Below are 25299 nucleotides of genomic sequence, written 5' to 3'. Positions count from 1 at the left end.
CTAGTAGTATAATTTGATTATCAGGTAGTGTGACATCTACAGCTTTGTTATTATTTCTCAGGATTGCTGTGGCTATTCAGTGTCTTTTTTGATTCCATATACATTTTAGGATTATTTGTTCTAGTTCTATAAAAATGCCATTGGTACTTTGACAGGGATTGTGTTGAATATATAGATTGCTTGTGGTAGGAGGGACATTTTAACTATATTTATTCTTTTTATCCATGTGCATGGTATGCTTCCATTTATTTGTATCTTTAATTTCTCTCTTCAATGTCCTATAATTTTCTGAGTACAGGTCTTTTACTTTTTTGGTTAAATTTAATCCTAAGTATTCTATTTCTTTTTGATGCAATTGTAAATGGGATTGTTTTCTTAATTTATCTTTTTGATACTTTGTTATTAGTATATAAACATGCAACTGATTATTGGATATTAATTTTGTATTCGGCTACGTTACTAAATTCTTTTATTAGTTCTAATAGTTTTTTGGTGGAATCTTTGGGGTTCTCTATATGTAGTATAATGTCATCTGCAAATCATGACAATTTTACTTCCTCCTTTCCAATTTGGGTGCCCTTAATTTCTTCTCTGATTGCTGTGGTTAGAACTTCCGGTACTATGTTGTGTAAAAGTGCTGAAAATGGGCATCCTTGTCTTATTCCCGATCTTAAAGGGAATACTTTTAGCTTTTCCCCATTGAGTATGATACTGTATTTCTCCGAAAATAAGACGGGGCTTATATTAATTTTGGCTCCAAAAGATGCATTAGGGCTTATTTTCAGGTGATGTCTTTTTTTCCACGTACAACAACCTACATGAATAATCGTGTACGACATTCTACATTTATTCATTTATTCACGTACAAAATCTACATTTATTCAAACACAGTCATGTCATCTTCTTCTGGAACATCATCATAACTCTCCATACCCTGATTTCTGTCTTGAATTTTTTGTGACTCCATTTCCTGTAGAACGATTGGCCCCAATCTCTCATGTCCAGCAACAGATCTCACCTTAAATGAGCACTTCTTGTCCAGGTGGCCTGCTCGTAGTGCATTGGCAACACAGCTGTCAAGTGATTTTTATCCCATGAGTTCTTCACCCAAGTCACAACCTCTTGCAGGCGAGGCTTCACAAAGTTTCCACGCTGATTTCTTTCCATCCTATTTTCAATGTAGTCATTGATTTCCATGCGCAGATGTTTATTGCAATATCAAGAGTCTGGAGATAGGCAGTCATTCCTGCGGGAATCATTATTTGAACTATTCTCTCTGCAAGGAAGTTCTTCATGTCTGTAGCGCGGTGAGTGCTAGCTGAATCCCAGACTAGCAGACCTCTTTGGCCACCTTGCAAAACAAGTGGAAGCATTAAATTGACCCACTTCCTTATAACTGCATGTTTCACAGGCTTTTTCAGTTTCAAGAACACAAATGCCCAAAACACGTTCAACCTTATCTTTCTTGCCGTTAGTGATGATTAAAAGTGGGGCTTTCTATCGAGACTAATTGCCAAAATATAGGTAACACGTGCACTTTTGTAATCAGTGGAGGGAATGTAGTAGGTGGACGAGATACCCCTCTGATCAATTGTTGTTTGAGATCCATAAACACTGCAATTTCATCCATAGCCATCATTGGAGAGTTGGTTTTTAGAAAAGTCGATACCATCAACAAAGGACTTGAATGCAAGTGCACGTTTAATAACTTCAGTATCTTCCAGCTGGAATAGTGTTGTCGATCTTAGAGACAGTTCATATCTCTGAAGGAAACCATCTAGCCAGTGTTGAGATGCTTTGAATTCTTCTGGGACTATTTCTAACTGTGCTGCCATTGCAAGGGCAAATGCTTGGATAATCAGCCCTGTGCACAACCAAAGCCTTTGCTCTCCTGTCAGAAATCCATTCACAGATGATGTCTTCCAGCTCAGGAAATAATGGTTGCCGACCTGATCCACACTTGCGCTTCTTAGCATTTCCCTCGTCCACCTGTTGACTGAAGTTTCCGTTCGGAGATCCAACTTCTCTTTGCAGAAAGCCATAAGATTCTTGCCATGGGAGTCCTCAACGATTCTTTCTTGTATTTGATGGAATAGCTTCTTTTTGCACTCATCTTGTCTTGGGGTCAAAATATTATTCCCTTTAAATCTACCATTAAATCAAGCGTTAATTGAAGACTTATGAGACAGGAATGGCAACAAAAATGACAGTTATGAATGATGGTCTACACAAAAGCGACGGAAAATTGCAAGCGCCAAAATTCTGAAAACGTTTCTTTATTTCACACGAGTGCATTAAGTATGTCTGTTACAACACATGATGTATTGAATTATGAATATTCATGTTAGACGCAACCACATCCGTTCATTATCAAGTGCGCACGTTATTCATGCGTTGTGTCTGTACTCCCATTGGTCATTCGGCAATAAGTCTCAAGTTTATCTGTTTACATAGGCGTTTACCTCTTGTCCAAAGGCACCTGCTTGGGTATTTACAAATAATTATAATTTATATTATCATTGAAGTATTAATGTCAACAATAGTGTTTATTTATATGTAATTATATATTATTTTATAATTCAACACGTCTGTCGTGTGTTGCAACATATGTACTAAATGCGTCCATCTGGCTGACAGTCTTAACTGGGGCTTATTTTTGGGGTAGGGCTTATATTACGAGCATCCTGTAAAATCATGCTAGGGCTTATTTTCCAGTTAGATCTTATTTTCAGGGAACTATGGTATTAGCTGTGGGTTTGTGATTTATGGCCGTTATTATGTTGAGATATGTTCCCTTTATTCCCACTTTGCTGAGAGTTTTTATCATAAATAGATGCTCAATTTTGTCAAATGCTTTTTCTGCATCTATTGACATCATCATATGATTTTTATCCTTCATTTTGTTTATGTGATGTATGTAGTATAATCAATCATGTTAATTGATTTGCAGATATTGAACCAAACTTGGATCCCAGGAATAAATCCCACTTGATTATGGTGTATGATCTGTTTAATGTACTGCTGAATTCGGTTTGCTAATATTTTGTTAAGCATTTTTGCATCTATGTTCCTCAGGGATATCGGCCTATAATTTTCTTTATTATAATGTCTTTGTCTGGTTTTGGTAATGGTGGCTTCATAGAAGGAGGTTGAAAGCCTTCCTTTCTCTTAATTTTTTTGGAATAGTTTGAGAAGGATAGGTGTTACTTCTTTGAATGTTTGCTAATATTGACCTGTGAAGCCATCTGGTCCAAGACTTGTTTTTTTGTTTTTCAGGACTTTGTTGGGAGTTTTTTGCTTACTGATTCTATTTTGTTAGTAGGTATCAGTCTGTTCAGGTTTTCAGTTTTTTTCTGGATTCAGTCTTGTAAGATTGCGTAATTCTAGGAATGTGTCTATTTCTCCCAGGTTGTCCAATTTGTGTAGTATTTTCTTATAATCCTTTGTATTTCTGTTGTGTTGGTTGTCACTTCTCTTTCATTTCTGATTTTATTTATTTGGGTTCTCATTTTTTTTCCTTGATGAATCTGGTTAAAGGTTTATCAACTTTATTAATCTTTACAAAGAACCAGCTCTTGGTTTCATTCATCTTTTGTATTTTTTTAGACTCGATTTCATTTATTTCCACTCTGATCTTTATTAATACCTTCCTTGTACTCACTTTGGGCTTTGTTTGCTGTTCTTGTTCTAGTTCTTTAGGTGTAGGATTAGATTGTTTATTTGAGATTTTTCTTGTTTCTTGAAGTAAGTCTGTATTGTTATGAATTTCCTGATTAGGACTGCTTTCGTGTGTCCTGTAGATTTTTGGTTGTTTTGTTTTTATTTTCATTTATCTCAAGGTACTGTTTGATTTCTTCCTTGATTGTATTGTTAATCCATTCATTGTTTAGTAGCATGTTATTTAGACTCCATGTGTTTGTGTGTTTTTCAGTGTTTTTCTTGTAATTGATTTCTAGTTTTATACCATTGTGGTCGGAGAAGACGCTTGGTATGATTTCAATCTTAAATTTATTGAGAATTGTTTTGTGGCCTAACGTGGTATATCTTGGGAAATGTTCTATGTTCTCTTAAAAAGAATGTATATTCTGCTGCTTTGGGATGAAATGCTCTGAAAATATCAATTAAATTCATCTGGTCTAATGTGTCATTTAAGACTGCTGTTTCCTTGTTGATTTTCTCTGGAAGATATATGCTTGATGTCAATGAGGTGTTGAAGTCCCCTACTATGACTAGATTATTGTCTATCTCTCTTTTTATGTCTGTCACTATTTGCTTTAGAAATGTAGGTGCTTCTATTGAGTGCATAAATATTTACAAGGGTTATATAACTTTGAATTCATTGCTTGAATTCATAAGACATCATTATGAAATGTCTTTCTTTGTCTCTTTTTATAGCCTTTGTTTTAAAGTCTGTTTTGTCTAAAATAAGTATTGCTATCCCAGCTTTTTTGTTTGTTGCCATTTGCATGAAGTATTTCTTTCATCCCTTTACTTTGTGTGTCTTTTGATCTGAAGTGGGTCTCTTGTAGACAGCCTATCTATGGGTCTTGCTTTATTATCTGTACAGCTACCCTCTGTCTTTTGATTGGAGCATTTAAGCCATTTACATTTAAAGTGATTGATAGGTACATAGTTATTGCTATTTTATTATTCATATTTATGTTATTTTTTTTTACTTTTTAACGAAGTCCCTTTAATATTTCTTGTATTACTGGTTTCGTGGTAATGAACTCCTTTAGTTTTTTCATGTCTGGTAAGCTGTATATCTCTCATTTAATTTTAACTGATAGTCTTGCTGGGTAGAGTAATCTTGGCTGTAGGTCCTTGCTTTTCATCACTTTGAATATTTTGTGCCAATCCCTTCTCGCCTGCAAAGTTTTTGTTGTAGTCAGTTGACAGTCTTATAGTAGCTTCCTTGCAGGTAACTAACTGCTTTTCTCTTGCCTCTTTAAGATACTCTCTTTGTCTTTAACCTTTGGCATTTTAATTATGTGTCTTGGTGTGGGCTTCTTCGGTTTTACCTTGTTTGGTACTCTCTATGCTTCCTGGACATTGTCTATTTTCTTCACCAGGTTAGGGAAATTTTCAGTCATTATTTCTTCAAATAGATTTTTAATTCTTTGCTTTCTTTCTCTTCTCCTTTTGGTATCCCTTTGAGGTGAATGTTGGTACGTTTGATATCCCAGAAGCCCCTTAAACTGTCCTCATTTTTTTTTTTGGTTTCTCTTTTTTGCTGTTTTGGTTGGGTGTTTTTTGCTACCGTTTCTTCCTTCATCTAATATGTTGATTCCCTGTACTGGATTCTTCATTTCAGTTCTTGTATTCTTTATATCTGACTGGTTCTTTTTTATGTTTTCTGTTTCCATTTTTATGTTTCCTATGTTTTTTTTTAAGTTCTCTTTGAGATCATTGAGCATCCTTATAACCAGTGTTTTGAACTCTGTGTCTTATAGATTATTTGTGTCCATTTTGTTTAGTTCTTTTTCTGGAGCTTTGCTCTGTTCTTTTATTTAGGACATGTTTCTTTGTTTCCCCATTTTGGCCGCCTCCCTGTGTCTGTTTTTTTGTATTAGGTAGGGCTGCTATGTCTCCTGATCTTAGTAGAGTGGCCTTATGTAGTAGGTGTGCTGTGGGGCTCAGTGGTGCAGTCTTGCTTGTCACCTGAGTTGCACACTCCAGGTGTGTTCCTTCTGTGGGTCGTGTGTGCCCTCCTCATGAGTTGAGCCTTGGTATTTGCATGTCAGTGGGAGGGACTGACTTTTGGGTTCATTGGCTTTGAGGACTGGCTTTGACTGCTGTGGAGGAGTTGTAATGCAGGGCTGACTCTACAGAGCAGAATCTGCCTCAGCAGAGCTCTGGTGCCTGCCCAATCTGCCCCTTGGGTGTGTCGTCCTTGAGGTGGCTGGGTGATGCTCCAGCTCATTTCAAAGCTGGCCACTGGTTGTGCCAGCCCCAGGGCTACCTGGGAGGGGACCACAGCAGGTCAAGTTCAACCCCAGCCTGTGCCCCACATGGGGCCACCCAGCAGGAGTCACAAAATAATCCACAAATGGCTACTGCCCATGCTGTGCTTGGAAGTGTCTGGAGAGGCCAAGCCTCGAACCAAGGCTGGCTGCTGCTAGTGCTCGGCCTAGTGCTGCTCAGCCAGAGATACGGGGCATTCTAAAGCCAGATGCTGCTTGTGTGGGTTCTGCGAACCTTTGAGAGGCCTTAGGAGAGTCTGCAGCATGAGCCAAGGCACGCAATAAAAAACAACTTTTTTATTGCAAAATAAACAACAACAACAACAACAAAAACTACTGGAAGCAGTTTGGGTGTTCCGGAAAGTTGGGTAGGTGGGATCTCAGAATCACCAGGGTGTAGTGAAAGAACCATATTAACCACCTTGATGGAGACTCAGATATGACTGCCTGGGTCTGCACGCTGGGAAGGGGAAGGGCTCAAGAAGGAAACAATGGCTTTTGCCAGCTCCTCAGTCTGGGAGAAAGCTGCCCCTCTAGCCCTTGTCTTGAAGCCAGACAACTCAGTTCCCCGCCATGTGTCCCTTTTGCTTCTCCAGTTGCTGCCCTAGTGCTAGAGCTCACAGCTAGTGAATCCATGAGTAAGTTCATGCTGGTCTCTTTAAGAGCAATGCCTGGGACTCCAGCTGTCCTCTGTCTCACAGAGCCATAGTCTCTGCTGGTTTTCACTAGAAATTATGGGGACTTCTCTCCCTGGCACTGGAACCCTGGGTCGGGAAGGGTCTGGAACCCCTCGCTCCTCTGGGAGGGACCTCCACAGCCGAGTTATCCCTCTTGATTTTTAATGGTCACACGGGTGTGGGACCAGCCTGTTCTGCATCTCGGCCCCTTTTACCAGTCTTGAGGTGGCTTCTTTTGTATGTCCTTAGTTGTAAGGCATGATTTCAGGAGATTCTCAACGATGGTGGTTTTGTAGTTTAGTTGTAATTTTGATGTGGTCGTGAGAGAAGGTAAGCTCAGCGTTTACCTACTCTGCCATTTTGACCTGGTCTATATACCTGCAATTTTTCTTTAATATCTTTGTAAGGTTTTGGTGTTAGGGTTATGATGGCCTCAAAAAATGAGTTGGGAAATGTTTCCGCTTTTTCTATTCTCTGGAAAAGTTTGTGCAAGACTGGTATTAGAGATTATTTCATGGAGTTTATTGATGAAGCCATATAGACCTAGGATTTTCTTTGTGGGAAGACTTGAAGTTACGTATTCCATTTCTTTAATAAATATATAGAACGATCAGATCTTGGTTCTTATATCAGCTATGGTATGACTTGTATTTCAAAAAAATAATATGTCGACTTCATTTACAGTTTGAAATTTATTGGCATAAAATTGTTTATGATATCCTCTTGTCGCTTTTTAAAAATATATTTGTGGGCTTGATAGTGATATCCTCTTCTTCATTTCTAGTATTGGTTATTTCTGCCTTCCCTCTTTTTGTTTGATCACTCTTGCCAGGATTTATCATTAATAGTGTTTTGCTTTTTTTTTTTTTGAAAGAATTGTTTGTTTCCCAAAGAACCATCTTTTGACTTTGTTGATCCCCTGTACTATCTTTTCAGTTTCTATTTTCTGTTTGCTCTTTATTATTTCCTTCTTTCTAGTTACTTTGATTGTGATTTGCTGTTTTGTTTTTGTTTTTTCCCCAACTGGTTGGATTGGATGCTTAGATCACTGATTTTTCAAACTTCTTTTCTAAGTATGTATTTGTATTCATTTTCTTCTATGCGTGACTTTAGTTGTATCTCATAAGTTTGGATATATAATATTTTTATTTGGTTCAAAATATAGTCTAATTAACATAGTGGATTCTTCTTTGACTCGTATGTAGAAGTGTCTTTCTTAATTTCCAAACAATTGGGCTTTCTAGTTATAGGTCAGACAATTAAATTCGTGAACTTGTTGCAACGATGTTGCTAACCTTTTTTGATATCAGAGGGATTATTCATTATGAACTTGTACCAACTGGACAAACAGTTAATCAAGTTTACTATTTGGAAGTGCTGAAAAGGCTGTGTGAAAAAGTTAGACGACCTGAACTTTTTGCCAACAGTTCATGGCTCTTGCATCACGACAATGCACCAGCTCACATAGCACTGTCTATGAGTGAGTTTTTAGCCAGTAAACAAATAACTGTATTGGAACACCGTCCCTACTCACCTGATCTGATGTCTTTCTTTACCCAAAGATAAATGAAATACTGAAAGGAAGACATTTTGATGACATTAAGGACATTAAGGGTAATCCGACAACAGCTCTGATGTCCATTCCAGGAAAAAAGTTCCAAAATTGCTTTGAAGGGTGAACTAGGTGCTGGCGTGGGTACATAGCTTCCCAAGGGGAATACTTCGAAGGTGACCATCGTGATATTCAGCAATGAGGTATGTAGCACTTTTTCTAGGATGAGTTCACGAACTTAATTGTCTGACCTCGTATGTTAAACGGAGAAAGCATGTAGACTGGAGTCCTCCAGATAGCTGAGTCCTTGCCCTTGTAGAGCTTACACTTTACTGAAACATGTGTAGTAAACACAATAAATAAGTAAAACAAATAAAACACATACTGGCGTGGATGGTTAGCTCAGTTGGTTAGAACGTGGTGCTAATAACACCATCGTTGCCAGTTCGATCCCTGCTTGGGCCACTGTGAGCTGTGCCCTCCTTAAAAAAACCCAAAAACCCCAAATTTATCACCTTTTAGAAGGTGATAAATCTTAATGGAGAAAATTTATATAAGGGAGAAAGGATGTGGTGTTGGGGGAGTGACTTCCTGAGACAGTAAGATTTGAGTAATGATAGGAAGGTGATGAGGAAACAATAGCTGGGAGAATAGTAGTTCAGGTATAGGGAACCAACATGTAAAGAATCCCAGGTGGGAGCATGGCCGATGTGTTTGAAGAAGAACAAGGAGAAGTATGGCTGGAGTGACATAAGCAATAAAAAGAGAGTTAGGGATGACAGCATCGAGGTAACAAGTGTTTGGGTGATAGGCCGTTTTAAGGACTGGTTTACCCTGAGTGAGATGGGAAGTCAGTGGGTAGTTTAGTGGAAGAGAAGCATGATCTGACCTATGGCTTAACTTAGTCACTCTGTGCTAAATAGACTGAAGGGGCAAGGGTGGAAACAGGAAGGTCGGATAGGAGACTATTCCAGTGTTCCAGGCAAGAGGCTGTGGTAAGCACTGGAGATGGTGAGGACTGATCATATTCTTAATACTTTTTAAGGGTTGTACTGACAAACTTGGCTTACTGATTTGATGTGGGGTGAGAGGAGTCGAGAATTATTTGAGATTTTTGACCTGAGCAATTGGAAGGATAGAATTGCATTAATTGAGATGGGAAAGCCTGGGAAGAGCAGATTTGAAGGAGGTGATCTTTCGGTTTTGGACATGTTAAGTTTGCCTGCTAAACATCCAGATGTGGGTCTTCAGTACTGTTTTACGATTTTATTCCTTAAAAGAAATAATGGTATTAAAGCAGTGTACTTACTATTCTGAAGATATGTTACTTTTGTTGATATCTTAATTATTAACATGTTCAATCCTGGCAAAACTTGAATATTTTGAAGAGAGAGAAATTATTTGCTTATTGGCTTTGCTGCCAGAGTTGATAGTTCTTCCTTAGAGTTGAGTAAAGACATTCCGATTTTAGAGATATAACTATAACTATATAGTCTGAGTGATTATACTTGCTTTCTATTTTAGGTCCTATTACTGCTGGATTGTGCAAGATATTTAACCCTGTTTTCTTTGAGGTATGATTTAAATATTAAACATCTTAGAAAAGGGAAACATTTTAGTTTTGGAAGTCAGCATGCCAAGGAAAAGGAAAAATCTTGGGGGAAATCCTTTCCGGAAGACTACAAACTCTAAGGAAGTTGTCGTATCCAGTATTGCTAGTCATGAGACACCAACTCCGACTCTTCCTTCCCTGTGTGAGACGAAAGTCCATCAGGAAGAACTCTTCACAAGTTTCTCAGAGATGTTTTCTGATCTGGATCCCGATGTAGTGTATTTGATGCTTTCTGAATGTGATTTCAAAGGTGAGAAAAAGCTTAGTTTGAATGCTTTGCATCTTATAAGAAGACTTCATATGAAGTGCTATGCCATGACCAGTAGTAATACAGCAAAATAACTGCCGTATTTCTATTTTCTTCATCACTTAGCATCTGCTGTGGGGAAAGGTTCTAGGTTTGCAAATATGAGCGATATGAAGAAGAATAAAGCATAGTTTCTGCTTTTAAGAAATGTACAGTTCTTAATGTATGATGTGTGTATAGATATCATTGTCTATGTTTTATTTATTTTTTTCCTTCTACAACAGATTGGCACTATTGACATTTCGGGCTGGAAAATTTTTTCCTGTGAGTTCTCCTGTGCATCATGGGATATTCAGCCAGCGTCCCTGGCCTGTAACCACTAGATGCCCGTAGCACACCCTCTTATCCCCAGCCGTGACAATCAAAAAGGCCTCTGTATATTGTCATCTGCCCCCTTAGGGGTTAAAATCATCCCCAGTTGAGAACTATCCTAGAATGTAAGCTTCATAAAGGCAGAGATTTTAAAAACTTTTGTTTTACTGTTGTATCCACAACCCCTAAAATAGCAAATGACTGATAGACCTTAGTAAACATTTACTGAGTTAAAAGGTAATTACAATTTTGGGAATGAGAACTGATAAGAGTTGAGGCTAGTTGAATAGTATGGTTTCAAAACATTGGCTTTGGAGTCAAGAAACCTGGGTTGGGTTTCCAGCTCTGCCACTTAACCTCTATGGGTTTCAGTTTTCTTATCTGTTAATGAGAAAAATGATAATATGTACCACATATTACTTATTTGGTGAGGATTAAGGGGGTGTGTATATGTTTGGTAAAGTCTTCAATATAGTAAGTTATTATGACTCGTAATAAATTGTTTAGAAGTATATTTGCAGACTGAGGGGGAATTACCAAAGTTGACTGGATGAGTAAATTAAATGTTTATGCTAGTATTGCTATTGGCCATGAGTAGTAAAAGATAAAATTATTCTAGATTTGGGAAGTTTTGGTAATACATGATAAGCTTCCATTTTTATTCATTACATAATCTGTGATGTGAGCATGTCTTATTTATCCTGTTAGGTATATGCAGAAAACTGGTTTTCAGAAATCCACATGATGCTCAGAAATGATGATATATAGAATTTTATGTGTGACTTCAATATTTCTTAATTTTGATGTTTTTAAAATTTATTTGTTACATATATACTAATATAGCAATGAGGAATTGCAATAAAAATATAGTATCCCCAAGCCTAACAAAAGACATATTTCTCTTTTTTAGTATCTTCTCTACACTTTGTTCATATGCTGATATTTTGAGTAGTTTGAATAGTAGTGTTGATGAAGTTGTGTATTCTGCTATTTATTTATTTATTTATTTACTTACTAACTTATTTGGACCCAGATCTGTCTCACTTCATGTATTCTGCTTTTTAAACCTAACCTAACATAAGCATTTTTCCAATGTAGCTGCAATCTTTATATTTGTTTTTAATAGCTTTCTAATATTCCACTGAGTTTTTGTGATCTGTTATTTATATCTTTAGTTTTTCATGAATAATTAATATTTCAGAGAATGACTTGGTACAAATAATCTTCCTTTTTTTGGCTTATTTTCTTAGTCTCAGAGTTTTATTTGTTATGTCGTGGGTAAGAACAGTTCTCCATTCTTGGAAACACTGCTGTATTGCCTACCAAGGAGGTGTGCCAATTTGTAATACCACCAGCACTTTTTACATATAGTGGTTTCACCATAGCCTTTTCAGCACTGTGTAGTATTATTTTAAGATTTTAATAGGAATAAAATTATCTCTTTTCTTAATTTGTTTTTTTTATTTATTTTTTTTATTTTTTATTTTTTATTTTTTTTTTTGATTAATTAATTTATTTATTAGTTTCCTTAATTTGTTTTTTTTAAATCAAAAGGGAAGTTGAACATATTTTTGTATGTGATTGCTCATTAATTCTTGTATTGTGTGAATTGTTCATGTGTTTTTGTTTTGTACTATGATTTTAATTTCTTCCAAAAATCTGTGCAAGGACTTTTATTTTATGTGATCTATATCTTGACCTTTTACTTATTTTAACATAATACTGTTTTTATTTTATAGACATTGTTTTTGGTTGATCTTTTGTGGTTTTTCTATCATGTACATATATATTTTTTTCATAGAAATACCTCTTGTGTTTTCTTTCTTTCCTTCCTTCTTTCTTTCTTTTCTTTTTTCTATGTTAGGGTTTCTAGCTTTTGTGATATTGCTATAATCTCCTAACTGATCTCTGCCAGGCTTGCCCCCTCCAATCCATCTTTGTTTTTCTCCTTAAGGGAACATTAATGGGGTGCTTGCTAGTTGCCAGTCCTTGTGCACAGCACTTTTTCATGGATTATCTCATTTAATCCTCACAACAACCTTATGAGGTAGGTACTTTTATTATCCCCATATTTCAAATAAGAAAATCAAGGCTTAGGAAAGTTAAGTAACTTGTTCCAAGTGTCAGAGCCCGCAAGTAGGGATTTAAATGCTGTGTTCTAACTCCAGATGAGAGCTGTTGCCTCCTGAGCCGTATTGTTTCCATATTTATCTTCCTTAAAAGAAAACAAGACAAAACACAAAAATAAAACACAAAAGCCCCAAATTTCAAATGCCTAACAATTCGAATGGCTCCCTATTTGTGTTATAACAGAGCTCAGCATTGGAGTCAGACATACCCGTTCTAGGTCTGTCACTTATTATCTGTGTGACTTGGGCCAAGTTAATGTACCTTTTGAACTTCATTTTCTTTATCTATTTTCTAGGAACACTGTACTTCATAATAGTATTTGAGGATTCAGTGAAGTGATACATATAAATCTTCTAGCCCAAATGCTATGACAGGTAGTTTCTCTTCAAGTTCCCTTCTAAAATAAAATTGATACTGCTTAGCATGACATACAGGACTTTTCCGAATTTCACCTGATCTCCCATTCTAATTTTATCTCCTCCTCTTATCCACCCTACTACTGTTTGCCCTCACTCCAACCAACTTCTCTTAATACCTTAAACACACTTTGTGTTTTCAAGACTGGCTTTGCCTTTCCACTCTGTGTCTGACAAGTTTCTTTTTAATCTTCAAGTCCCAGTTCACGTGTCACCTTTCCTTATTCTCCTGTGAAGCTTCTATAGCATTTGTATATTATTAAAAGCGTTCATTATTTAATCTATATTATATTGTTATTGTCTTCTAATGTAATTATCTTTAATTGACTGCAAAAATCCTTTAAAATTAAATTTTTTTATTTAAAAAGTTACTTTTCAATGACAGTTGACATACAATATTATATTAGTTTCAGGTGTACAACACAGCATAGTGATTAGACATTTATATACCTTACAAAGTGATCACGCTGATAATTCTAGTACCCACCTGGCACTATACGTAGTTATTACCATATTATTGACTATATTCCCTACGCTGTACTTTACATCCCTGTGACTCTCTTTATAACTGGCAATTTGTACTACTTAATCTGCAAAAATCCGTTAAGTGTAGTAAAATAATGTCTTACGCATCTTTGTATAAGGTATGTCTGATAATGTAGTACCTCCTCCTACATATTTTTTTTATTAAGTGGATCACATAAACAAATTAAATTTACTAGAAGAATACTTCAGAAACTTAATATTTAAAGGGATATGTAGTAGGTAAATGTTGAATAAATCAACTAATTTTGGGATCTTTATAAATAACATACAATTACAGGTGTTTTTACATTTGATCAATAAATTCATCAGAGAATATCTGCTTGATGACAGTTTATTAGCTTAGTTTGTTACTGTTTTTAAGTAATAATATTGAATGTCTCCGTTTTTCAGACTTTTCACTAATACAGACTGGTATATTAGTAAACTTCATTAAAAAAATGAATATTTGTAAATTTTTCTATATTTTATTCAATGCAAAATCCAATATAATTATATGTATATTTTAATCAAATTATATTTTACTATTTTCAATACATATATGTATATATTTTGTTATTGTTCTTGTACAGTTGAAAATGCCATGGATTGTTTATTAGAATTATCTGACACTGATACCAAGATAAAAGAATCGTCTTCAAAAAGCTTCATTGTTTCTGAGAACCAAGTAAGTGCAGCAGAACGTGAAATAATGGAAAAGTGTCCTCCTGAAGAAGAGAGCGAAGATTCCAAAATGGATTCATTTTTGGACATGCAGCTAACTGAAGACTTGGATTCCTTAATACAGAATGCTTTTGACAAACTAAACTCTTCTCATGACCAAGGATGCTCATTTTTGCCCTTGCAAGATGTTAATAGTTTTAGTGACCCGAGTGCATTTATAAATTCAGATTCAAGTAGTACGACTACCATTCTTTCTACACAAAATATGGATTTAAACAGTGAAAATTTAGAGAATTCTGCCTCTCCTTTAAGTTCAAACCCCTTAACTTCGCATTCAGTTTCAAATGAGTCCAAAAGTTTTATAAAGAATAACACTTTGGAAGATTCTCTTCTCAGTAGTTCTTTAAATGTAGTACAGGACAGTGTGGTGGATGGTAGCAATCTTAGTCAAAGAGAGCAAGAGCTTTTAGCATCTGAGCGTGTTGAGGCTCCATTCTCTCAAGCCCCTGTCGATTTGGATGCCAGTGAACCTCACGCTTCTTTAAACCTTACTGTGCAAAATCCAGGACTTGGTTTGCTAGGTACAGGAGGGGATCAGAAATCTGCTTCTATCTCTGATATGTTTGTACCTTCTGAAGAATTCAATTTCAAGCCACACAAACACAGTGAACTGCCACCAAAGGGGAAGGATGTGAATTACTGCCCAGTACTTACCCCTCTCCCCCTACTGCTGCCACCTCCCCCACCTCCACCCATGTGGAATCCAATGATTCCTGCTTTTGACCTCTTTCAAGGAAACCATGGCTTTGTAGCTCCTGTTGTAACCACAGCTGCACACTGGAGGCCGGTCAACTATACGTTTCCACCCCCCGTTATTTCTCACACATCCCCGACAAAGGTATGGAGAAATAAAGAGGGAACAAGTGCTTATCAAATACAGGAAGCTCCAGTGGCTCAGACTGTAAGAAAGAAGACATCATCTTATGTTGGACTAGTTCTTGTTCTTCTCAGAGGGCTCCCGGGATCAGGAAAATCTTTTTTGGCAAGGTATGAGGTTTAATTGATTTATAACAAAGTATAATGCATGAACCTGAACATTTATAGCAGAGAATATGAATATGTGCTTTTGCTGAATAGAGATGTTTAGTAACCCCTAAAGTGTTCATTTTACTAATTGTTTTCTGACTTTATGGCTCATCTCACTATTTTTTCACCATTTTTATTGAATTTTTCATCTTAGATAATTTGATAATTTGAGGGAGACAGAACAGAAGAAAAAATTAGAGATGATTCCAAGATTGTGAGTTTGTGAAATCAACAGAAACAGCTTTATGTGAAAGAAAACTATTTGAGTGGAGGGAAAGAGGAGTTCATCTTTGATTGGAGTTAAAGAGCCATAATTGATTTTGAATTCAAGGAAGTCTTAAATATAAGAATTCTACCGGTAGTTGGAAATTTTGGATTGTAGCATGTTAAACAATGGTTTTAGAAATGTATGATTTGAAGAAAGAATAAAAGGAGTCACTGTTAGTCAGAGAACTTCAAATTTTCAGTGATTTATTTGTTGCAAAATATGGTGCCCTCAATTATTGTATCTTCTATATCCATCTGTGTACCTTTTGTAGTTAAGGTGGATTGCGGGTGCCTTGGTTTGAGAGACTGGAGTCAGGGTTCGAGGCAACTTTGTTGTGTTTTCAGTGGCACTTGTTAAAGAGCATTGTTTTTCAAAGTATTTCCCATGCTTCTCAGTGTTCAACTTCCAGAAGATTTATACATATTTTATTTGCCAGTTCTTTTGTTTTCCTCAGATTTTAACTCTTTGCCCTCTTCTATTTTTTTCTTTTTTCTTTTTTTTTTTTAAAGATTTTTATTGGGGAAGGGGAACAGGACTTGATTGGGGAACAGTGTGTACTTCCAGGACTTTTTCCAAATCAAGTTGTTGTCCTTTCAATGTTGGTTGTGGAGGGCGCAGCTCAGCTTCAGGTCTGGCTGCCATTGATAGTTGCAGGGTCCGTGCTCCTAACGCCGAAGGCTGCCAGTTCGATTCCCTCTTCTATTCTTAACTGGGTCTTTCTTATTTGATCCTGGTTGTATCTAGTCTTAGTGACTATGTAGGTATATACTTGAGAATGTCGTTGATGAGCTCATTTTCAGTTGATTTTTGATATGCTTTCTTTGTCCAGATTTATCTCCCAGTAAATTTCCACATATTCTGCTTATAGACTTATAAGCATGTTCTTCTGTAGACATATTATAGGCTCTTCCTCATTGGCTTAATAACAAAAATAAATCACTTCAACTTTATATTATGTATATTGCAGTCATTCATGATATTATATTTTGTGATAGAGATTGGAACAAAAGGCGATACCTTAAAAGGTAATCAAAATGTGACACAGATTTGAAGAACTAGGTTTCAGGGGCCTTACAGCCAGAGGCAGCTACAGTTAGAAAATGGGAAGAGAAAGAAGTGCTTGTCACAAAGTAGGAACTTACTTATGTTTTTTTGAATGAATAGAGGGAAATAGCCAGGAAGTTCAGAGACATAGAAGCTGAGTTTTCTAAGAGAGAATGGTCCACAGTGTTAAATTAGTGTGCAAGCCCAAGGAAAATGGGGTGAAAAAAGGCTTTTGTATTTATTGGAAAGAAGGTCATGAATAAATGTCTTAAAAACAATTTTGTTTCACTGTGAAGGTAGAGGACAAAGGGTAAAGGAAACCTTGATAGTAAAGCAGTTAAAGGAAGGAGAGCAGCTGGGTAATAGTTGAAAGGTATACTTAAAGTGTGGTGAAAAATTTTAAAGATAGCTGAGATATTCATGTTTAAAGGGAAAAGAGGAAGTGTCAGGGAAGGGGAAACTTAAAGAGATAAAAGAGGATAAATGTAGGAATCTCAGAAGGTGGTGTGATCAAGTGAGCATTCACTAGAATGTAAGCTCCATGAATGCAAGAATGTTTACTGTTTTTGTTCACTCATGTAGGCTCAGTGCTTAAAACAGTGCCTGGCACTTAGTAGTAGACACTAATAAAAATTAAATTCAAAAGATATGTTTTAGCTTTAGATATGTTTATACATATTTTAGGAGGAGAGGATAAATAATGATATTTTACAAATGGTCAAGAATAGTAGCATTGTTATTTTCGTAGATTCTGTTTGTTTCGTTTTTACATGTACCTCAGTTAAATAGAAGATAAATTCCAAAATCAAGAAAGAGAGATGTCCAAAAAAACCCCCCAAAACTATCTTAACTATGTATAATTTTACAGATTAAATTAATAGTCTGTTAACATTTTATATTGGGTGTTTTTGCATACTCACTTAATTTACAGCAATATACAAAGAGCTTCATCTACTTTTGAAGATCTGTTGAATATCAAGGTACTTGCCTACCTTGAAGAGACCTTGCACTAGAGGAGGTGAAGTAGATCAGTGTGTATCAAGTGACCAGATTAGGGGGATGCCTGTGAGTGGTGAGATTCTGAAGCATTTTCAGTTACCAGGTTTTCTTGATAATTAAAAATTTGTTAATTGTCACCCCAATAAATTTAATTAAAAAAAATTTGTTAATTTTCAAACCTTTGTATTATAGCTGATGATGAATGACTTTATAACATTAAAAATGTTTTCTGAAATAATTTACATAAAGAAAAATAGACTTATCTTAGGTCAGTTGTATTGAGAGTTAAACTTCTGCTTAGAGGATTCCCAGTATGATTTATTTGAATATGACCATGTTCTCATGCTTTTAAATAATAATACTTGAATTTTTTATTGGGATTATGACCTTGTAAAAGTTAGGAGAGAGAATTTAGAAGAAAAATTAATGAAAATAATTCCATTTGTCATTCACAGGACTTTGCAAGAGGACAATCCGAGTGGAGTCATTCTTAGTACTGATGATTATTTTTACATAAATGGACAGTATCAGTTTGATGTAAAGTATTTAGGAGAAGCACATGAATGGAACCAGAATCGTGGTAAGAATAAATATCCGATTCCAGAGAATATTAAAAGTAATATAAAGAAACCATTTTCTCCCCCCCGCCCCCTTCTCCCGCCTCCCCACCTACTACTCCGGTTCAAGCCGTTGTTCCTTAGTCTAGTTGTGTAGGACACAGCTCCCTGGCCCCTGCTGGTATTATGAGCCTTGCGACCTCAGCGTTAGGAGCATACTGCTCCAACCACCTGAGCCACCGGGTTGACCCCAGAAAACATTTTCTTAGTATTTGTGTTTTGAGAGACATGTAGCTTTTAGTTATAATTAGCTTTAATTTATATAACTATATAACGTATACATAAAATTATAACACATCTTAATGTTATATAATAAGAGGTAAAAGAGGTAGTCTTATCTCCTCAGAGCTGTTATGAGGATTAGAGTTAATTTTTGTAAAATGCTTAGAACACTGCACGTCGTGTTTAAGTTTCATTTAATCAATGGGGATCTTGTCAGAAATAAATCGTGTTTTCTACTTGGGTTTCAGAATAACTCAAGATAGGTATAGCTATCTGGTATGCTCTGGTTCCTGTTCCTAAAATGGAATTTACATTGTTAACCACTAGTTTTCCCTAGGTTGGCATAATTTTTATGGAAGTTAATGTAAGAGTAAAAATGGCTCTCCTCAAACTGAATCTGCAGGGAGATCATAGGTAAAACATTAAAATCTTTATTAGTGCAACTGCCTATTCACTGAAGATGGTTTTATCAGTAAGTGTTTAGTTATGTGAATAGTTTGGATTTCGAATGGGGAATTCTTATTAAGACATATAGACAATATTTTACTTACCCATTCATGATACATGCACTGTGAAGGTGATTCTTGAGTTTACTGTCTTCAGACATTGTTTAAATTTTCTGTATTCCTTCTTGAACTAAATATTAAAGTGAGAATTCAGGAATATGGAAAAAAAAGTCAACACAACTAAAAATAAAGGAAACTATATGATATGGTAAAGAGCAATCTTGGATTTGCCAGTTACTCACTGCGATCTTGTGCAAGTTATTTATATTCCAAGCCCAGCCTTCATCTGTGAAAGGACATAATAATAGTTAACCCCCAGGACTGTTGTTAAAGTTAAATCAGAATGAAAAATGCTTAGCAATGGTTCAACATGCCCTTACTATAGCAACAACCACAGCAATAATAGTATTAAATTTATAGGCAGAATTCTTTTTTAAACAGCTTTATTGAGAAATAATTCACATTGTTTTTAGTATAGAGTTGTACAACCATCACCACAATCAATTTTAGAACATTTTTATCACCTTAAAAAGATCCTGTATTAATTAACAGTCACTCCTCGTTTCTCTTCAACCTCTCCTTGGCAATTACCAAACTACTTTCCGTCTCTATAGGTTTGCCTATTCTGGATATTTTATATAAATGGAATCATATACTATGTGGTCTTTTGTGAATGGTGTCTTTCATTTAGCATAATGTTTTCAACATTCATCCATGTTGTAGCATGTGTCAGTACCTCATTTCTTTTTATGGCTAAGTAATATTCCATCCTATAGATATGCCATATTTTATTCATCCATTCACTAGTTAATGAACATTTGGGTTGTTTTTCACCTTTTGGCTATTATGAATAATGTTGCTGTGAACATACGTGTCTATGTCTAACATTTTAGGAACTGCCAAGCTGTTCTATAAAGCAACTGCACAATTTTACATTCCCACTAGTAGTTTGTGAGGGTTCCAACTTCTCCACATCTTCACCAACACTTGTTATCATTTTCTGACATTTTGATTATAGCTGTAATGGTGGTTGTGAAATGATATCTCATTGTGGTTTTGATTTGCTTTTCCCTGATAGCTAATGATGTTGAGAATCTTTTTGTGTGCTTATTGGCCATTTGTTTATCTTTGGAAAACTGTTCAAGTTTTGCTGTTTTTAAATTGGATTATTTGTCTTTTTATTATTGAGTTGTGAGAGAGTATACAAAACTTTTAAAACTTCCAAATAATTTTCTTATAAGGCTTATTTATTATGGCTCATTATTAATTTTCTGAATTGTTTAATTTCTTGGAAAAAAGGTAGTTTTATAAGAAAATCTGTTGCACAACAGTATATAATAATGTTTACTTCAATAATTACGTCTTGTTTTTTTTGGTGTTTATATTTTTTGTTTGTTTTTAAACTTTGTTTTGGAATAATTTTAGATGTATGGAGAAGTTGCAAAGGCAGTATAGAGTTCCTATATACCCCTCACCCATTTTCCCCTAATATTAACATCTTATATAACCATGGTACGTTTGTCAAGACTAAGAAATTAATATTGGTACTGAAAAAGTTTCCTAGACCCAATTGCAATGTGTGGAGGCTTCCCCACACCAACAAGCAATTCTAGGACAAGTCTGACACTATCTACCTAGAGATAGAATCAGATTCCACAGGTAAAGCGCCCAGTCCCACAAGACCGCCCTTTACTTTAAATGTCAGTCATAAACCTGCTTTTGACTCATGGGCTACAAACTGGAGGTTCCAGTGACCCCTTCCTTGGGTTCGATTGATTCCCGTCCAAGGACAGAAGTCAGGGAAGAAATCAGGACAGAAGTCAGGAAAGCTTTGTTTACTCACAAGATTACTGATTTATTATAAAAGGAGATAACTCAGGAACAGCCGGATGGAAGAGGTGCACACAAGGTACGGGGAGAGGGGTGGGGCTTCCGTGACCTTCAGTCCAGGTGTGCACCGCCACTTGTTTACCAACCTGAAAGTTCTCCAAACCCTCTCCTTTTGGTTTTCTATGGAGGCTTTGTTACATAGGCGTGATTGATTAAATCATTGACAACTGAACTCAGTCTTCATCCCCTCTCCCCTCCCCTGCAGTCTTGGGGTGAGGCTGAAAGTTCCATCCTTGTAATCATTAGGTTAGCACTGAAAAACAACCCCAAAGCCATAGGTCCTGTCCAAAAGTCACTTTATTAAAGTAAGAAATATCTTTAAGCTCTCAACACTTGGGAAATTCTAAGGGTTTTAGAAGCTCTGTGCTAGGAACAGGATGAAGACCAAATATATATTTCTAATTATATATCATAGTATCTCAGGTACATTACTATTAAACTCCAGACTTTATTTGGATTTTAGTTTTTTTACAAAAGTCCTTTTCTGTTCCAGGATGTTATCCAGGATACCCTGTTGCTTTTAGCATGATACTGTTTTTGATAACTTTTTTTTTTCATTTGTGCTGTTTATATATGTAACATACACATAAAACTTAGATCATATAGATTTTCTCTGATTATAACTTTAGTATTTATTTAGTATTATTCAAATTATTATTCAATATTTACTTGTACTTTAATTTTTCATATACTCATAAGTGCTATTTAGAAGTAGAGCTGTGAGTAAAATTAACATATACTGTGATTTTCAAAGTATGAAAAGATCAAATTTTTAAAATATCAAGGCAACACTTAATATTATTGTTAAAAATTATTTTCTGTTTGTGTTTTTCAGCAAAAGAAGCATTTGAGAAGAAGGTATCTCCTATAATAATAGATAATACAAACCTACAGGCATGGGAAATGAAGCCATATGTTGCTTTGGTTTGTACTATAATTGTCATAAGTCTATAATAATGGGTTTGAAATTACTGGGGATGTTAATTACATAAGTGAATCTCAAGCAAAGTGTCCTTGGACGGTCTATAACTGAACTTTCTCTGGTCTTCAACAAAATGAGAAAAACAGGGATAGTTTTTCTATAAAGCTAAATTTTTTTGGGTTTTACGTCCAGGGATTCAAATATTTATTTCTTACTGCTCTTACTTGGCAGGATCAAAATTTGGTGGTTCTTTGTTATTCCCCAAATTTCTTTTGAAATTTTGCTATTTTGAGAAATTCAGAATTCTATAAATTCAACTATTCTCATTTCTCCCAATTTGCCAGCTTCCTTTTTTGCCCAGCTTTGATGTCACCTTTTCCAGGAAGTTAGCATACATTAACTTACTAAAAAGCTGAGTTGGGCAATCTTTCTGCTTTAATGCCACCCTGGCTTACTTCTGTCATAGTGTTAAGCACACTGCTTTTATCAGTAGGCCATGGGTTGGCTAAGTATTTCCTATAAAACACCAGATAGTAAATGTTTTAGATTTTGGGGGCCACATACAGTATATTGCATGTCCTTTTTTCTTTTCTTTTTAAACAAAACTTTAAGGATATATAAACTATTCTTAGCTTCTAGTCTGTACAAATACTGGCTGATGGGCTACATTTGGCTCTAGGTCATCTACCGGGGGTGCTCAAAAAAATGTATACACATGACTTGTATTCATCTTTTGTTATAGGTATATGTTGAGTATTATAATTTTAATACAGTTTTTTTCTTTTTAAAATGTGTATACATTTTTTTGGCACCCTCTGTATATATTCGTGAGGGTAGGATCGTTGTTTTATTCATCATTGAATCTTCAGGGTGTAGCACTATGATTGGCATGTAGTAAATATATTTTCCTTGAGTAAATTGATGAATGAAGCTTTTGTGAGTATGGGGTATTGTTTGGTTTATTCCCTCAAGATTAGCACATGGGCAGCAGATGAGAGCTCAATTTATGCTTCTTTAGTGAATTAATAGTATTTCCTCTTTTATGTCTTCAACACATCTAGCCAACACATCCCCTTTGCTGTGCCTAATGCTCTTGTGCTATTTTGCAGGTCTGATTCCTCATCTTTCTGAAGAAAATTATGTGTCCTTTGAAAACAAAGGAGATTTTACTTTTGTGCAGGGGAGTAGAGGAAACAAAAAGACTCGTTTTTAGTGTATTGGGAACTGAAATTTGGTTTGCTTTCTGGCCTTAAAGAGTTCCTAATTTCTAGACTAATATAGTCACCACAGGGGCACGCTTTCCCCATTAACCTTACTTGACTTCTCTGTAGGTTTTCCTTAGCTTCCTACTATCATCTTAGAAAGTTCTTTAACACTTTGTTTTCCTGCTTACAGAACAAAGAAAACCCCAAATTATTATGTTTGTGATTTTTCATTTAGCCTTTGGGCTTCTATGTTTTCCTTTCCCTTTTTTCTTATATATAAAGCTGTTTTTTCAGCATTGATTCCTTGGCTCTTCCCAACGCTACTTAGAAGTATAAAGGACTCCTGCTTGTCATAGAGTGCCAAACTCATTTTTTAGGTAACAGGAATTACCGTGGAGAAGGAAGATCACATTTTGCTTCTTTGGTAGAGAGATAAAGAAAGCTGTGGGGGAGTGGAATAGATTGGAGATAACTATTCCTATCTTGAATATCATTTACAAAAGTAGCTAGGTAGTGAGTTGGGGTTCAATAAGGAGCAGTCAAGTATGCTTAGTGGCAACTGACAAAACTGTCACTTTGCTTTAAATATATATATCTTCCCTGTGGGCTAGCATAGAACTTGATATAAGTCAGAATCCTCTCAGTTAGTATAACATGTTAAGATTTGCCTATTGATGTAGGAATTAAAAAGGTCTTTAAATTCATAGTTTCTCTCTCCCTTTTTTTTTATCCTGTGTGTGCATTTATAGTTAACCTTGATCCTAAGAACTGCATGACACCTATTAGGTAATTAGAGACCAGGCTGTTGCTAGGCCTGGAATAATTTGTATGAAATTTGGTGCTGAGGTGAGGACATGGAAGTGAATACGCTCATTACAGGATGTTATATAACTTCCTACTTTTCCTGGGTTGACGTTTGGGCTTTTCTGTCAATAGTAGCAGTGACCACTTTTGGCAGCTTGTCATAAAACTGAGGGGATCAGTAGTAGGAGTTGAGGTCAGAGTTGTAATTGTGGTTGGGAAGATGGTAGGGCAGATTATGAGCGAGCTCATAGATCACTTAAGTACTTTGGATTTTACCTTGAGTGACATGGAAGTTATATTGATCAGCTCAGGCTGCCATAACAAAATACCACAGATTGGCTTATTTTCTCACAGTTCTGGAGATTAGAAGTCCCAGGTTAAGGTCCAGCGGGGTTGGTTTCTGGTGAGAGTTCTCTTCCTGGCTTCCAAATGGCCACCATCTTGCTGTGTTCTCACATAGTATAGAGACTGAGTTCTCCGCTGTCTCTTTTTATAAGACACAAATCCTATCAGATCAGGGCCCCAACATTATGACCTCATTTACCTCCCTACAGGCCCTGTTTCCAAAAACAGTCATATGATGGGATTTGTGGTGGGTGTAGGATAATGGATTTCAAAAAGTTTAGATTTGACTATGTTAAATTTAAACATAGGTAATTGGAACGAGTAGTTGGATCTACGAGTTTGGAGTTCAAGAGTGAGTTTTGGGCCAACGATACAGTTAGAGAGTCATTACCATATGGATGATATAATATTTAATGCCAGTGAATGGAGTGATACTACTGAGAAAATGAGTGTAGATCAAGAGTAGAGGACCAAGGACTAAGTCTGGGGCATTCATCCTACTGTGAGAAGAGGTCTAGGTGAAAAAGAGGGACCAGCAAAAAAGACTGAACACCCATGCAGTGGGATAGGAGGAAGAGCAGTGGGGTGCAATGAAAAGTGTAAGAAGAGATGATGAAATGTGATAGATGCAGCTGAAGGTCAAGTAAAAGAGTGCAGAATTAACCATAGCATTTTTTTCAATGTGGAAGTAATTCATGGTTTTGATGCCCAGTTTCAGTGGAGTAGCCATTGTGAGTGGGTTTAAGAGGGGCTAGAAGGAGAGGAATTAGAGACAGAATATAATAATTTTGAGACATTTTTTGTAAAAGGGGGACAGGAAAATGGAGAGATAGCTGGCAGGGGAGGTGGGGTTAAGAGTAAGATGGCAAAAGTAACTGAATGTGATGGGATTGATTCAGGAAGGAGGGAAAAATTAGTGATGCCTCAGAAAGGGGAAAATTACTGAAATTATCCTTGAAATGGAGAGGAGATGAATCTAGTGCATAAGTCTAGGGCTTGGCTTTTTAGATTATAGTCGTATTAGAGTTTTGAGAAATAAAATGAGATATTATTTAAAATAGCTTTAAAATTATAAAAGTCATACATAAAAATGTCAAACCCTAAAAATGATGTTCTAAAATCTTTCTCCCTTGAGGTAGATACTTCTAATAGTGTTTTTGAGAATATTTCCAGAAGATTTCTATACATGTGCAAATGTGTAATTTCTTTTTACCCA

General features: G+C 35.9%; 1 protein-coding gene across 4 annotated transcripts in view; it reads left to right on the top strand.

Moving 5' to 3' along the window:
- Positions 1-25299, top strand: part of N4BP2 (NEDD4 binding protein 2) — a 77480-nt gene that overhangs the window by 9150 nt on the left and 43031 nt on the right. Inside the window, exons 2-6 of one of the 4 annotated variants that reach the window (XM_081061641.1) lie at positions 9717-10054; positions 12378-12470; positions 14085-15222; positions 18028-18152; positions 21643-21731. In XM_081061641.1, the coding sequence (XP_080917767.1) occupies positions 14096-15222; positions 18028-18152; positions 21643-21731 (1341 nt within the window). In that variant the 5' untranslated portion in view covers positions 9717-10054; positions 12378-12470; positions 14085-14095. The remainder of the gene's footprint in view (positions 1-9716; positions 10055-12377; positions 12471-14084; positions 15223-18027; positions 18153-21642; positions 21732-25299) is intronic. The other 3 variants (XM_081061640.1, XM_081061642.1, XM_081061643.1) reach the window with 3 other exon arrangements.

The sequence above is a fragment of the Rhinolophus hipposideros genome (assembly GCF_964194185.1).
Source record: "Rhinolophus hipposideros genome assembly, chromosome: 1".
Taxonomy (NCBI): domain Eukaryota; kingdom Metazoa; phylum Chordata; class Mammalia; order Chiroptera; family Rhinolophidae; genus Rhinolophus; species Rhinolophus hipposideros.
This window is presented reverse-complemented; position numbering and strand designations above follow the sequence as displayed.